Source organism: Cebus imitator, unplaced genomic scaffold, assembly GCF_001604975.1.
Source record: "Cebus imitator isolate Cc_AM_T3 unplaced genomic scaffold, Cebus_imitator-1.0 Scaffold197, whole genome shotgun sequence".
Classification (NCBI taxonomy): Eukaryota; Metazoa; Chordata; class Mammalia; order Primates; family Cebidae; genus Cebus; species Cebus imitator.
The window spans coordinates 310,087-324,003 of NW_016107512.1; the positions used below are offsets into that span (position 1 = coordinate 310,087).

At 55.9% G+C, this 13,917-nt stretch overlaps 1 protein-coding gene across 7 annotated transcripts in view; it reads left to right on the forward strand.

The window, feature by feature from the left end:
* FOXP4 (forkhead box P4) overlaps positions 1-8,469 on the forward strand; it is a 53,143-nt gene extending 44,674 nt beyond the window's left edge. For 6 of the 7 annotated variants that reach the window (XM_017547238.2, XM_017547237.2, XM_037745267.1 and 3 more), the window contains 4 exons: positions 2,704-2,825; positions 5,006-5,072; positions 5,608-5,777; positions 6,621-8,469. In XM_017547238.2, coding sequence (XP_017402727.1) covers positions 2,704-2,825; positions 5,006-5,072; positions 5,608-5,777; positions 6,621-6,768 — 507 coding nt within the window. In that variant the 3' untranslated portion in view covers positions 6,769-8,469. The remainder of the gene's footprint in view (positions 1-2,703; positions 2,826-5,005; positions 5,073-5,607; positions 5,778-6,620) is intronic. The other variant, XM_017547239.2, reaches the window with a different exon arrangement.
* Positions 8,470-13,917: the final 5,448 nt, after the last annotated feature.

Here is a 13,917-nt window from a genome sequence, read left to right on the forward strand (position 1 = left end):
GTCCCCCTGCTGGCCAGTGTAGAAACTGCAGTTAAATGGGCTACCTCCCCCAATCCCACTAGGTTTCAACAAGTGTTACTGAACCCCTCCTCCCCACCAGTGACCAGGACTTGGTGGGGTCTGCGCAGTGCCTGCCTGCCTTTGCCCTGGGAGTGTGCTAAGTGGAGCAGGAGGGACTGAATCATGACTTTCATATCCCCATGCGCAATTCCCAAACCTTGGGAGAGAAGCTGGGACGCTGGGACAGTTGCTCTAATTGGCTGTGAGTGATGTCATTTTTTGCCAACCACAGTCCTGCCCTCTTTCTGAGCCAGCAAGGCTTGCTTGGGACCACCTGGTCCAGTCTCCAACCTCCAAGTCAGTTCAGATACCAGGTTTTTATAAATGATAGGGTCCTATACAAACGTAAGGAATCATTATAATTATTGCCTAATGTTTAATAATGCAGATAAATGCTTTGCCTTTAGGAGTAGCAATATAGAGCCTCCTTTCCATAGACAGCCTCCTCTTTGGGGGCAAAGTACTGCTAAGCCACCTACCTTCCTTCCTTCTTTCCTTCCTTCTCTCTTACCTACTCTACCCTGCTGCAATTTTCTAATTCTCTCTACTTTTGAGGTCACGAGGAGCTGGTTTAGGTGACTTCCTTAAGCCACTCAGTGACCATGCTGAAGCCACCCCCTGATATTGATATTCTAACCCTGCTGGCCTTGCATAGCCCAGCCTTTGACATCTCTGTGGTGTGTGTCTCCCTCCTAGTTCTTCACTCCCATCTCCCCTCACCTAGTCTAGGGCCAGGTAAGAAGCTGTCTGGGCTGGGGAAATTGCGTGACTAAGTAGGTGACTTTCCCAGTTAGCAGTGCTCGCTGCTACGTCTGCTGCCTGAGGTCACTGCCTGAGCCTTCCTCATGGCACAGCAGACTCCGTCCAGCTTGAGGTCCACTTTGACCTTCTGGTTTATTTTCAGCCAAATTCATTCATGTTACTTGGGAAACATGTCCTAACTACACTCAGCTCTGCTTCCCTTCCACTTCCACCTTCCACTCATCAGTCCCTCAGGTCATCTCTGCTCCTCTCCCAAATTATGTGTGCTTCCTTCATTTCCTTCTTCACCTTTGCTGCCTCCCACCCTGAGATACTTTCCACCTCAGACCAAGGCAGAAGGGTTGGGAGTGGGCATAATGTGGGCCCAGCCAGCTGCCGTTCATCCAGGGACAGAGCTGCCATCTGCCAAGCTGATGGTCCTTGCTGGCCCTCCCCGTGTCCATCCCCTCCCAAGGCCCGTGTTGTGGGCCCGTCCTTTTGTTTATGCAGCCCCCGCCAGACCCCTTAAATTGCCGTTAATGTTTCAGCGTAACGAATTAGTCTCTCATCACGAATCAGGCTTCGAAATGAGGGAAAAAAGCCCCGGTGAGGCCATCCTCGGAAATTGGGGTCATTCTCATTTGCAAAGCGGAGGATTGGAGCCCCGTAATGCGGGCAAATTTATTCCGAGGCAGGAGCCCCGGCGTGATTAGGCCCTTTGTAATTATCGCTCCAAGAGATTCCACTCCAGCCGCCCGCCTCCCTCGTGGATTAGCAAGCGAGTCGGAAAAATACACAGGATTTAATTAGAGGCAAATTAAAATTGGTAATGAAATCGGGCCAGTTGCAAGTGGCAAGAGTTGGAAGGGAGAGAGGGAGAGGGGATCTCCAGGGGCACAGGCTGCCTGCCCTGCCCGCTTTCTTCCCCGTTTAGAAATGTAAAGAGGAGACAAGGATTGGGACGAGGCGGGGGAGGCTGAGGGAGGACAGGTAACAGGGGCAGGGATGCAGGCAGGGGCGGTGATGACTGGGAGCTTCAAGAGGAGGGTGCGGGGCAGGACTGAGGGACACGCCCAGAGATGGACTAGGGCCATAGTCTGGGCTCCCAAGGCGGCGAGGGGGAGATTTGGGCCAAGCACCCCCCCCACCATCACCCAGGCGTCCTACAAACCAGATGACCTCAATTCTTGAAGTTATCCCTCCAGGAGGAGGTGGGACGGACAAGGTGACTTACCTCTTTCTCTCCTCTTTCTGCCTCTCAGCTGTCAACCCACACTCTCCTCTCTCCCTGTTTGTTTATTTCAACAAGTCTGTATGAGGCCTCTACTGTATACCTCCTGCTCTCAAAACACAAGCTACCTGTTCTGAGCCACAGCTCAGAGCACGGCGCCCAGACTCATGTGGGTCAGTGGACGAGGCAGTGAGGGTTCGTGAGCTCTTTCCCAAACTTTTAAAAGCTTAGTGAAAATTCTGCATGCACTGGAGATAAAGCACCCCGGGCTTGCAGAGATCCCGGGCCTGAATGTGATCAGCTGCTGATCCAAAGTCTTGAATAACAGTTACATGTGTCTTTGATTAATGAAGATGATGGAATAGATTATTACTAACTAGATAGCATTTAGTTGGTAGACAGAACTTTCCACCATGTGGCAGGGAAAGAGAAGGCAGCTAATAAAATGGGTCATTTGTGGTGAAGAGGCTGGGAGCCCCTGGCTCTATGGAAAGGGTAGTGGCCTGCGTTCCCTTTGGCCGGGTCTCCTCCCAGCCCACCCCCTCTCCTGCTCATCCCTGAGCTGGGGAAGGAGGGCTGCTGCTGCCTGGGACTTGGGACTGGACGAGGACTGTCCTGTTTGCGCTCGGCCAAGCAAGCTGCTTCTGAGCTCCTTCTCCCCGCACCCACAGAATGCTGTGCGCCACAACCTCAGCCTGCACAAGTGCTTCGTCCGTGTGGAGAACGTCAAGGGTGCCGTGTGGACTGTGGACGAGCGGGAGTATCAGAAGCGGAGACCGCCAAAGATGACAGGGTATGTGGCTCCAAAGCTGGATGGGGTGTACCTGCCGGGGGGGGGCAAGAGGGGCAGGAGCCAGCTCACCCCCACCTCCTGCCTCTCCAGGGTGCCCATGTGCACCAGATCCTTCCTGGCCGGGGGAAGGGGTGTGGGGAGAAAGGAGCGGAGATTAGTGCGCGGGGTGGTGGTGGGGGGTGGCTGGAATCTGGAAGTAATGGATCATCAGAAAGCAGGCACGTCTTTTTCTGGCCTCACTATGGCTGAGGGAAGGAGTCAAGCGGGAGGCCTGGTAGCTAAGAGAGACAGAGGCCCCAAGTAGCCCAGGCGAGAGCTGGCACACAGGCAGATGCCAGCCAGTGGGCCCTGGGTGAGGGGCTGCCACCTCCAGGGTACCTGCTTCCTCAGCTCATCAGAATGTGTATACCTTTGAGGTCCCAGGGACCCCACCAATTTATCTTATGGCAGAGGAGGACCAGTGAGAGCCAGGGGCTGGCGGGAGCTGGTTTCAGGACCAGGTCTGGTTTGTGGCAGAGCTAGTTTCAGGACCAGGTCTCTGACCTCCTGCTCGGCTTTTTCACCTGGCATTTTATTTATTTATTTTAATTTTATTGGTTTTTTTTTGAGATGGAGTTTCGCTCTTGTTGCCCAGGCTGAAGTGTAGTGGCATGATCTAGGCTTACTGCAACCTTTACTTCCTGGGTTCAAGCGATTCTCCTGCCTCAGCTTCTCAAGTAGCTGGGATTACAGGTGCCTGCCACCATACCTGGCCAATTTTTTTGTATTTGGTAGAGGCGACATTTCACCGTGCTAGTCAGGCTGGTCTCGACCCCCTGACCTCAGATGATCCACCCGCCTTGGCCTCCCAAAATGTTGGGATTACAGCGCCACCATGCCTGGCCTATTATTTTTTTTGAGGGAGTCCTGCTCTGTTGCTGAGGCTGGAGTGCAGTGGTGTGATCCTGGCTCACTGCAGCCTCCACCTCATGGCTTCAAGCGACTCTCCTGCCTCAGCCTCCTGAGAAGCTAGAATTACAGGTACGCACCACCATGGCCAGCTAATTTTTGTGATTTTTGGTAGAGACGGGGTTTCACCGTGTTGACCAGGCTGATCTTGAACTCCTGATCTCAGGTGATCCACCTGCTTTGGCCTCTCAGAGTGCTGGGATTACAGGCATGAGCCACCGCGCCCAGCCTCCATCTGACAGTTTAAATGGAAACAGGGTCAGAATCCCTTTTGGCTTCCACATAGCAGCCGCGGCCTTCTCCCCATGCCAAACACCCCCACCCCATCCACCCACCTGCTGTGCCCCTTGGACCAGAGCCCCTGGGTAAGGAGAGGAGAGCAAGTTAGATGGATGTCTCTGGGGTGTGGGGTGTCTGCTCCCCTCAAAGATGCCTGCTCTCCGGGCAGGAGCCTCTGCACCCCAGGCAGTGTGGGAGCCTGGAAGACGGAGGGAAGCCATCCCCAGGTGAATGTCCCAGGGGCCAGTCCCCAGGCGGCCGGGTACTGGCACGTCTCATTACCGAGTTACATCAGAAGGCCTGGCTGCACTTGCACCTCTGCTTCTCACCAGTTTGGTGACCCTTGGCCGTTTCTTTAAGCTGTGTGAGAGCTCTCTGATGGTGTCATCACTGTGGAAGAGGGACAGCACCGAGCCATTGCATTTCCTGTCCCGACTCCCAAACACCTTCCAGTGCAGAGAAGCCTTTTGAATGGAGCATGTGGGGACAGACTGAGGCATGTCTGACATGTCCCAGAATCCAGGATGGCAAGACGGTGTGGGCAGACCAGATGTGGAACTATCGAGGCTGTAGATCGGATCTTGCCAAACATTGGAAAATCTAGACCGGAGAGAGAAAATGGGGGTGGTGGAGGGCGGCGTGCTGTGAAAGCAGACGTTGCGGGGATGGGTACCAGGCCCCACTTCCCAGCTCCAAGACCTGGAGGTCCCCGAACCAAGCTCCCTGCGCCCAACTGTGAAGGGGCTGCTCCTGCATGGCCAGGTCAGTGTGAGGACCGAATCAGAGCAAGCACACCCACGGCTCTGAGACCGGTGGCTGATCTGCTCTGGCCTCCGGGGATAAGGAATGCGCCAGTCCCTGCCCCAGCACAGGCCCGTACTTAGTGGGGTAAAGGATGCAAATGAATAGTTAAGAGAATGAGTGAGCCAAAGCCGGCCTTCTCTGTCCTCCAGGAGCCCTACCCTGGTGAAGAACATGATCTCGGGCCTCAGCTATGGAGCACTTAATGCCAGCTACCAGGTGACCGGCCCAGAGCCCACCCACTCACCTCTACCTCCCACCCCCTTGCTTTCTCATGCAAGAGACTCCCGTCCTCCCCTGCAGAGGACTCACCAGAGGAGGGAAGGAGGGTGAAGACCCAAACTCCCCAAGACCCCACCTCTCTGCCTCACCCCAACTCGGGGCCAGCCTCCACCTCTGCTTTCAAGGCTGGGTTCAGACAAGACAGGCAGAGAGCCGGGAGGCTGGCATACCCGTAGCATCCCCTTTCCTGGCTTGTCAGTCTGGGTGTTCTCTGTCCCCTGGGAGAGGAGATAAGCCAGGCCTAGGTTCCAGGAAAGCTGGGAGGTAGGAGGTGGGGGTCAGAGATCCAGCCATGGGAGGGGTGCTTCATTCAAAGGCTGAGTTGGGATTTAGGGGTGCCCAGACAGATCTGCCCATGGGGCCAGCAGACAGACACTCAGGGGGCTCTCTAGCAGGTGGGAAGGGCACAGACTTGACTAGGTATGCCCCATCCTGTGGAGCCACTGACGGGCCCCAACCCTGTGCCCTTCAGGCCGCCCTGGCCGAGAGCAGCTTCCCCCTCCTCAACAGCCCTGGCATGCTGAACCCTGGCTCCACCAGCAGCCTCCTGCCCCTCAGCCACGATGATGTGGGCGCACCCCTGGAGCCTCTGTCCAGCAATGGCAGCAGCAGCCCCCCTCGCCTCTCCCCACCCCAGTACAGGTGAGCACACAGCACAGACTCCCACCCATCCCAGTGCCCCTCAAGCACCAGAGAGGAGGCCTCATTCCTCCTCTGGGTGGGGTTCTCCATCCCACCCCCACCATGCCTCTCCCCAGGACAAGTGGCCTCTCTCTTCCTTCACCTCAGCAGCCCTCTCAGCCCTCCCTTCTCCCACCTGCCTGTTCTTCTTACCCTCTCTCCCTTCTCCCCACCTCTTCCTCCTCTTTTCCCCACCTCTTCCTCCTCTTTTCCCCCTTTTTACTTTTCCTCCTTCTCTCTCTCTCTCTCTCTCTCTCTCTCTCTCTCTCTCTCTCTCTCTCTCTCTCTCTCTCTCTCTCTCTCTCTCTCCCTCTCCCCCCTCCCCCTTTTTCTTTTTTTTTAAGACGGAGTCATGCTCTGTCACCCAGGCTGAAGTGCAATGGTGAGATCTTGGCTCATTGCAACCTCTGCCTCCTAGGTTCAAGCAATTCTCCTGCTTCAGCGCCCCCCAGCCCCATACCATGTTGGCCAGGCTGGTCTCGAACTCCTGACCCCAGGTGATCCACTGGCCTGAGCCTCACAAAGTGCTGGAATTACAGGTGTGAACTGCCACGCCCAGCTCCTCTTCTCTTCTCCTTCCTCCATTTGCTCATCTCCTCTTTGCTCCCCTTTTTTCTCTTCCCCAACCCAGAGTAGTCTGTGCCCCAGCATTGATTTTTCTTTGAAGCCTCAGTGCTGATGGGATCCTGGGGAAGGGGCTGTGGGCACCCCACTGTCCCCAGAGTTCTGGGTGAGTTTGGGGAGCAGGGGGCCGAGGGGATCAGAGGACAGCCCCCAAGTGTCCATGCCATACTTTTGCCTCAGCCACCAGGTGCAGGTGAAGGAGGAGCCAGCAGAGGCGGAGGAAGACAGGCAGCCCGGGCCTTCCCTGGGCGCCCCCAACCCCAGCGCCTCAGGGCCTCCGGAAGACAGGGACCTGGAGGAGGAGCTGCCGGGAGAAGAACTGTCCTAAGGGCATGTAGGGACCCGAGGGGCTGGGGTGAGACCCTCCCAGAATCCAGGCCCCACCTCCCCCCACTCCACAGCCCCTCCCGAGCCTCAAGGCACACGTCCAGGACTCAGGGGAGGCCCGGGCCAGCAGCTCCCAGTGTGACCTGACAAAAACACACAGGGGCAGGGGCGGTCCCCACCCCCAGGGATACAACCCCTGGTCTGGGACCAGTAGAGGACATGGAGGGTTCAGACCCCTCCTCAGACCCTCCCCACATCTGAAATCGCCTACCCCCAACCACCAGCAGCATCAGGGCCCTCCTCCCCCACCAGCTCTCCCCACAGGGCCCCTCAGCGCCATGGAGACCCGCAGGCGGGGCTTAGCCACCCCTCTCAAACCCAGGGCCTCCTGGCACCTGGCTGTGGCCTCGTTTTCTGGCCAGAGGCCCCTGCTTACCTAATTCCTTCTCCCTTCCACCACCTTTTCCGTACTGTGAAGAAAGAACTCACCACCCCTAGCTCCTACCTGCCCTGGCCTGGGTGGAGGAACTGCAGTTCCAGACCATCCCAGAAGAAATGGCCCCCTCCACTGCTGGGGTGGGACCATCTGTATGCCCTGTGGGGATGTGTGCAAGCTGGCCCACCTGGCTCCAGCCCTGCCCCCAACCTGAGACAGAACCAGGCTGAGCCAGGCCTCTGCCCCGACCCCCACCCTCATTTGCTGGGGGCTCCTCTAGCCACCCCATAGTAAGAGGCCCAGTGCCCGTCTCACCCACAGAGGTCTGCCTGGTGCGCTCTGCAGGTGGAGCCAAGCTCCCCCTGAGGCCACAGGCGGGGCCTGGGCCATTGGGAGCCCAGGGGGAGGCCAGGCTGGACCCCAGCTTCACACCCACATCCAGCTTGCAGGCCCCTCTGCAGTCCTCCCACCTCCCTCAGCTCCCCTTCCTCTGCATTCTCCCTCACCCTCCCTTGGCTCCCTTTCCCTGCGTCCCCCCCCCCCCCCCCCCAAGTTAAACGGATGACCAAAGACCTTTCTTATGCCGGAAGCAAAAACCAAAACTTTTTGTTGGCTTTTTCCTTTGTCACCTCCCCAGCACCTGCCCTCCCAGTCTCCCGCCCTGGCCCCAGGCTGGAAGCCCTCCCTCCACTTAAGTTATTGTTTTAAACCAAAGTTTACAGTGTCTGTTGGTGGCCAAGACCCTCTCCCTCCACTCCTCTTCCACCCATCCCGAGGGCCCTGGGGCTCAGTGGAGGCTGGAGCCCTGCTCCCCTCCCCTCTACTCCTGCCCAGCCTGGGGGAAGGAGAAGAAGGGGAGGAGGTGGGCTCTCACACCCTCAGGAGTGGGCACAGGAGCCCTCCTCCCTGCCCCTGGGCTGCTTCCTGGGGGTTCTCCAGACCCCTCTCTAGGACCAAGTCACCCATTGTGCTGGGAGTGTGGATTCCAGCAAAAGAGCTGGAAAAAAAAGTGAGACTCTCCACAGACCCCCTATGGGGGACCCCAACTCAAGGCCAAGGACTGGGTGTGTCGGATGCTCATAACACCCCTGGCCTGGCCCCTTTGCTGAGAAGACTCCTTGGATATTTCCCAAGAATCCCCCACATGCACCCCTCACAAGCCACCCCTCCTGAGAGGCAGGGGGCCCTCTGCCCCCTACCCGTGTATTCCCCACCTGTGTTCCGTTTGACCAGCACAGAAATATTAAACGTCCTCTATTCACCTGGCCCCGTGTGTGTTGCCAGGGTGTGAGGGGAGGAGCATTAAAGCTGAAAGATCACTCTGCTCGGGAGCCTCAGGAGAGCAGCGGCAACGTGAGGGCAGCTGTGGGGTAGTTTCTGTGAATGGATGGAATGAGCGACCATGCTGGGCGCTGGGCATGTGCCCTCACTGTGTGGACAGGGCTCCCCTGCCTCCATTCCCCTGCACCTCCCGTCCCTTCCACACTTAAGCAGGGCTGTCTGTCATTTTCCTGTTTTCTTCCAGACTGCCAATCCCTTGCCCCAGTTCTTTCCCTAGTTTGAAATCCAAGTTCCTTTCAGAGTACTGGAGCAAGGCGGCTGATCTGCTGCGGGGATGGAGAGGGCCACTGCCGCAGGTCTCCCTTACCTGGGCCACCAGCTCTGGAGACATCCACCCCCATGCCCAGGTGTCCTTGTAGGCCCATTATCCACATCTTCCAGGGGGCTGCCTGGGTGTGTGTATGTGTGAGTGTATTTGTGCGCAGGTGTGGCAGTGGCATCCTAAAGCAGTAGGACCATTAGTGAATGCATGCACACCCACGTGGCACACTGCAGTGACCACAGTCGTCACAGAGTGGGCTCATGGCAGAAACTGGATCATCCAACCTGTATGAAGGGGACCCTGGATAGGCAGCAAGGAAAGAGGCCGAGGGCCAAGCTATTAAGCCAAAGATGGGCCCTGCCACCTCTCCCAGCCCCGCACACCAGCCTGCGTGGCTCTCCACCCATATTAGGTCCTGGTTCTCCACCTGCTGCCCCTCCTCAACACAGAGCCCCTCCCGCCGCCTCAGACCCCTCTGCACATCCCCAGGGCCTCAGCCGGCTCATTGGTCTTATACCGCCTTCTGGATACTCCCTCCTTGAGGGTGGAAAGTAGCCCCAGGCCTGTCCCTAGGGACAGGGCCCAGGAAAGTGTATTGGGGGAGCAGGAATCAGTCACCCTTCCTACAAATCATCAAACTGCTGGAACTCTCCAGCCACATGCTGGAGAAGGACCTGGGTTGAGTGTTTGCTGATCTCTCCCTACTCTCAGGCCTGTCTTTTGTCCTTTTCCTCCATCAATTTCTGTCGCTCACTCGCCCTGCCTTCTCTCTGTCTCACCTTCACTCCACAGGCCTACTCCACCACAGCTCTAATCCTGTGGACTCTGTGTAGAGCCTGGGGTGAATTTCCTGTCCCCCATGATACCTCGAGAGGGGCTGGGGAGCTTAGCTTGGTCTCAGAGTGCCCCACCCCTTCCCACCAGACACTGTTTAAAGTAGCATTGATGTGTATTGTAGTCTGCCCCCAACCCTCCATGGAGGCTGCCAGGGCCTTGTACAGTGGACCTAGCGGCATGTCATCTGTGCACTGCAGCATTCTCTACAATGCAATAAAACAATGACCCATGATTTTGCTGCAGCCGCTTCCCCTTTCCCTTCTTCCCCTCCCAGCCGGGACCTACCAGAAACGCTTCAGAGAATTCTTAGGTGGTGGCTGCCAGTCTCCCAACACCTTGCTCTACACCCTTGAAGAAGAGGGTCAGTTCTGTGGACCAGCCCCGGGGTCATTCTTCCTATGCCAGACTCTGATGGGACAAGACTACACCTAGCCTTATTTCAGGACCGTCCTTCCCGAAGTCTAACTTTAGTTTCTCCTGCTTCCACTGGAGTCCTCTTACTCCTCTCACAGGGATATAGTGACGGTCTGGCCAGTGCATCTGCAGGTGGGTGACGATCTGTCTTGCACTGGTACAGGAGAGGGTCTTGCAATGTAAGAAACAAGAGCTGTTAGGAACTACCACCTTCTGGGTGCATTGGGCTTATAGAGTCAGTAATTTATTTTCTTCCTGACTTGACATCCTACATGGGGCAACCCCCCGCCACCATCATTACCTTATTCGAAGTAAGAACCAATGCCTCCACCCCCCACCCCCATCACGCCTCGAGGTGAGGAAGCCCTGGATGCTGGGCATGTAGCTTCTCTCCTTCCTACTGTTACAGCCAGGGCGCAGGCTCTTAGCCGCAGCTGGCAGCTTGTCCTGGTCTTAGCATTGCTGAGCCTGTTGGGGAAGCCGTCTTTGGAACCTGTTTTCAGGCTGGTAAAGAGAAATACTCCAAACTGTACATTTTTCGGATGGGATGAGTAGCACTCTGGGCTCTGCATCCAGCAGAAGTCCCCCCTTCCCCTTGCACTCAGCACTTTGCTCCCCCACCATGAACGCCCCACCTTGTCCAAGGCCGCCTTGCCAATGGCCAGCAGAGGGCGCTTTAAATAACGCGGACCAGCTCCTCCTCCGGACCAACTTAAGCTGTCTGGGGGCACAGCACAACCTCCATGAGAACGCCAGCTGCTGCACAGCAGAGGGCTCAGTACCTGTTTTTAATAGTAATAACTATTAACATTTAGTGAGCCCTCATCATGTGCCAGGCACTATCCTAGAAGCTTTGTGTTTCATTTCATCCCCTCAATAACTGAGTTAGATACTATTATTATCCCCATTTTACAGATGAAGAAACTCAGGCAGAATCAAAGATATGAAGAGATAAAGCATTAAGAATAAAGAATCGCCGGGCGCGGTGGCTCACGCTTGTAATCCCAGCACTTTGGGAGGCCGAGGCGGGTGGATCACGAGGTCAAGAGATCGAGACCATCCTGGTCAACATGGTGAAACCCCGTCTCTGCTAAAACTACAAAAATTAGCTGGGCATGGTGGCGCGTGCCTGTAATCCCAGCTACTCAGGAGGCTGAGGCAGGAGAATTGCCCGAACCCAAGAGGCAGAGGTTGCGGTGAGCCGAGATCGCGCCATTGCACTCCAGCCTGGGTAACAAGAGCGAAACTCCGTCTCCAAAAAAATAAATAAATAAAAATAAAGAATCTTTGCAGATGAGCAATCGAGCAATCCAGGCTAAAAAGAAGAAGGAGGAATCTGTGGCTGATGGTGTGGAAAGAGAAGAGGGAGGCCCTGTAGCTTACCCCAGCTTTCTAGTGACACAGTTTTTTTGTTTTTGTTTTTGAGACTGAGTCTCACTCATAGCCCTGGCTGGAGTACAACGGTGTGATCCCGGCTCACTGTAACCTCCACCTCCCGAGTTCAGGCAATTCTGCCTCAGCCTCCCGAGTAGCTGGGACTACAGGCATGTGCCACCATGCCAATTAATTTTGTATTTTTAGTAGAGACGGGATTTCACCATATTGGCCAGGCTGGTCTTGAACTCCTGACCTTGTGATCCGCCTGCCTTGGCCTCCCAAAGTGCTGGGATTACAGGCGTGAGCCACCGCGCCCGGCCAGCAGCGACACGATTTACCTTGGTGTTTGCCACCTCCCTGCTTCTTTGGAGTCTCCGAGCACCTCAGAGTTGAGAATTAGGCCCTGGCTTCTGAGATCCCCAGCTGCCATTCTTCTCTAAGCAGAATAAGGTAAATTGATCTTGGAACAGTTGCTGAAGGACAGAGTGAAGCAGAGAAAGAAGTCTGAAATACCCTATAAAAATAATCAGACAGAGGCCCTTCTGATGGGACGGGGAGGCAGAGCAGTGCAGACAAAGATGTCCTTGTCTGCGGTGGGGAGTTAGAAATGACACCCCTCACGCACAGCACACACCTTCACACAAACACCCGCATGCTGCTACCCGATATGCTGACACCAGAGGGCCCTTCCTCTGCAGTCATCTCTAGGTGACCAGCCATGGACCCCCAGGGAGGGACTCCCACCACACAGAACCCCCAACACCTCACTGGCCTGCAGTCTGCATCTGCTTCAGGATCAAAAGTTTAGAAAAACAGCCCCTCCCGAGAAGGTGGTCATGGTGGCAGCCCAGACTGAAAGGCCCTCTGTCCTAGCCAGGAGGGGCCAGGGACAGGGTGTGGGGGCTGGCAACTTCAGAAGACTGGCTGAATTAACAGTGACAGTGCAGCGGCGGGCTGGGCACCCAAGCCGGCACTCTGGGCTTCTGTCCCTGGCCCTCCCGCCAAGGCCCCTCCTGCTCGGGGACCTGGAATGCAGGCCTGTCTACACCAGACCACCATGGTTGGGCTCCAGGAGTGGGCCAGGTGCAGGGGATGGGGTGGGTGGTCACCAGAGAAGCACAAGGTGGGTCTCTGTTCTCTGACAGCTGCTCCTCTGGCTGGGAAACAGATGGAGAGCAGCCAAGTGTCATGTGCTGTGAGGGAGTAAACATAAGGGTTCGAATCCTGCTTCTGCTGCTTGCCAGCTCTGTGGCCTTGGGAAAGACGCTGGAACTCTCTGGGCCTCAGAGCTCTCATTTGTAGAAGGGGGCGGGGTAATCATCTCTACATCACTGACTTCTTGAGAAGATTAATGATATATAAAAAGATTCTGGCGCATAGTATGCCCTCAATACATAATGGCTGTTAATAAAATGGAGTCCTGGGTGCCAGTCACCATAGGGGCTCAGGGGGACTCAAGTGATCACTGGGGACCAGTGTGACCTGGAAGACTCCCTGAAAGAGTTCTGGAGCTGAGGAGGGGAAGTTTGGGTAGAAAGAAAGGAGAAGAGAGAACGTTCTAGGCCTGCAGGGAAACTTGAGATGGAGCTGAGGGAAGATTAATGTGGCAGAAAACAAAACATTAAATGGAGGCGACAGACACAGAAGCAGAGGCAGGGAGGTCAACGGGGCCTTAGAAACCTGGCCCCATCCCTGTCATTACCAACTGATTGGGCCTGGGCCTGGGCAGGTAAATTGGAGTGTAGTTTCCTTATGAAGTGACCCCAAGACTCCCTGACTACTCAGAAGGTTAAGGGGAGAATGACCCAGCTTGGTGGCATGGGCACACCCACACCTGCTGATGCCGGTAAGTGGTGCTGCTGCTGCTGTTGATGCCACTGGGGAGTTTCCATCCAGAGAGGGACTGTCTTGGACTTAATAGGTACTTCACAGGCATGGCAGGGGCCAGTCAGTGGTTCCCACACCTCGTGCTGTGACTTTCAGAGGTGTGCAGAGCAGCCTTCTTGGAGGAGATAAAGTTTACAAGGAGCTGAATAGATTCGACTTAGCAGGAGCACTTTGCCAGGCAGGGGATAGCTGAAAATGCACAGGCAGACTAAACAGGACGCCTGGGGACAGCCAGGAAGGCCAGATGGTGGAAAGGCAGGCACCAGACTCAGGAGGGCCCTGCAGGTCAAGCTGGGGACCAAGCGGGGACTTGGGGGAGCTGTGCTCACAAGGGCATTCAGAGCAGAGTAGTAGCAGGATTGACCTGAGATTTGGGGAACAGGCCAAGTGGAACAATTGTGATTGTCCAGGTGCCCGATAACGAAGGCCTAAGTACGGGTGTGTGTTGGGGGGAGGTGCTTTGGAAAATGCTGGTGTTTGCGGGGGTGGGGGGGCTTTGGAAAATGATAACAGGAGGCTTTTTGCATAACAACGAGTAAAAGAGGGGCTGGCGGCTACCTGAGAGAAGGAAGGTGGGGAATGAGCTCAACTGGGTC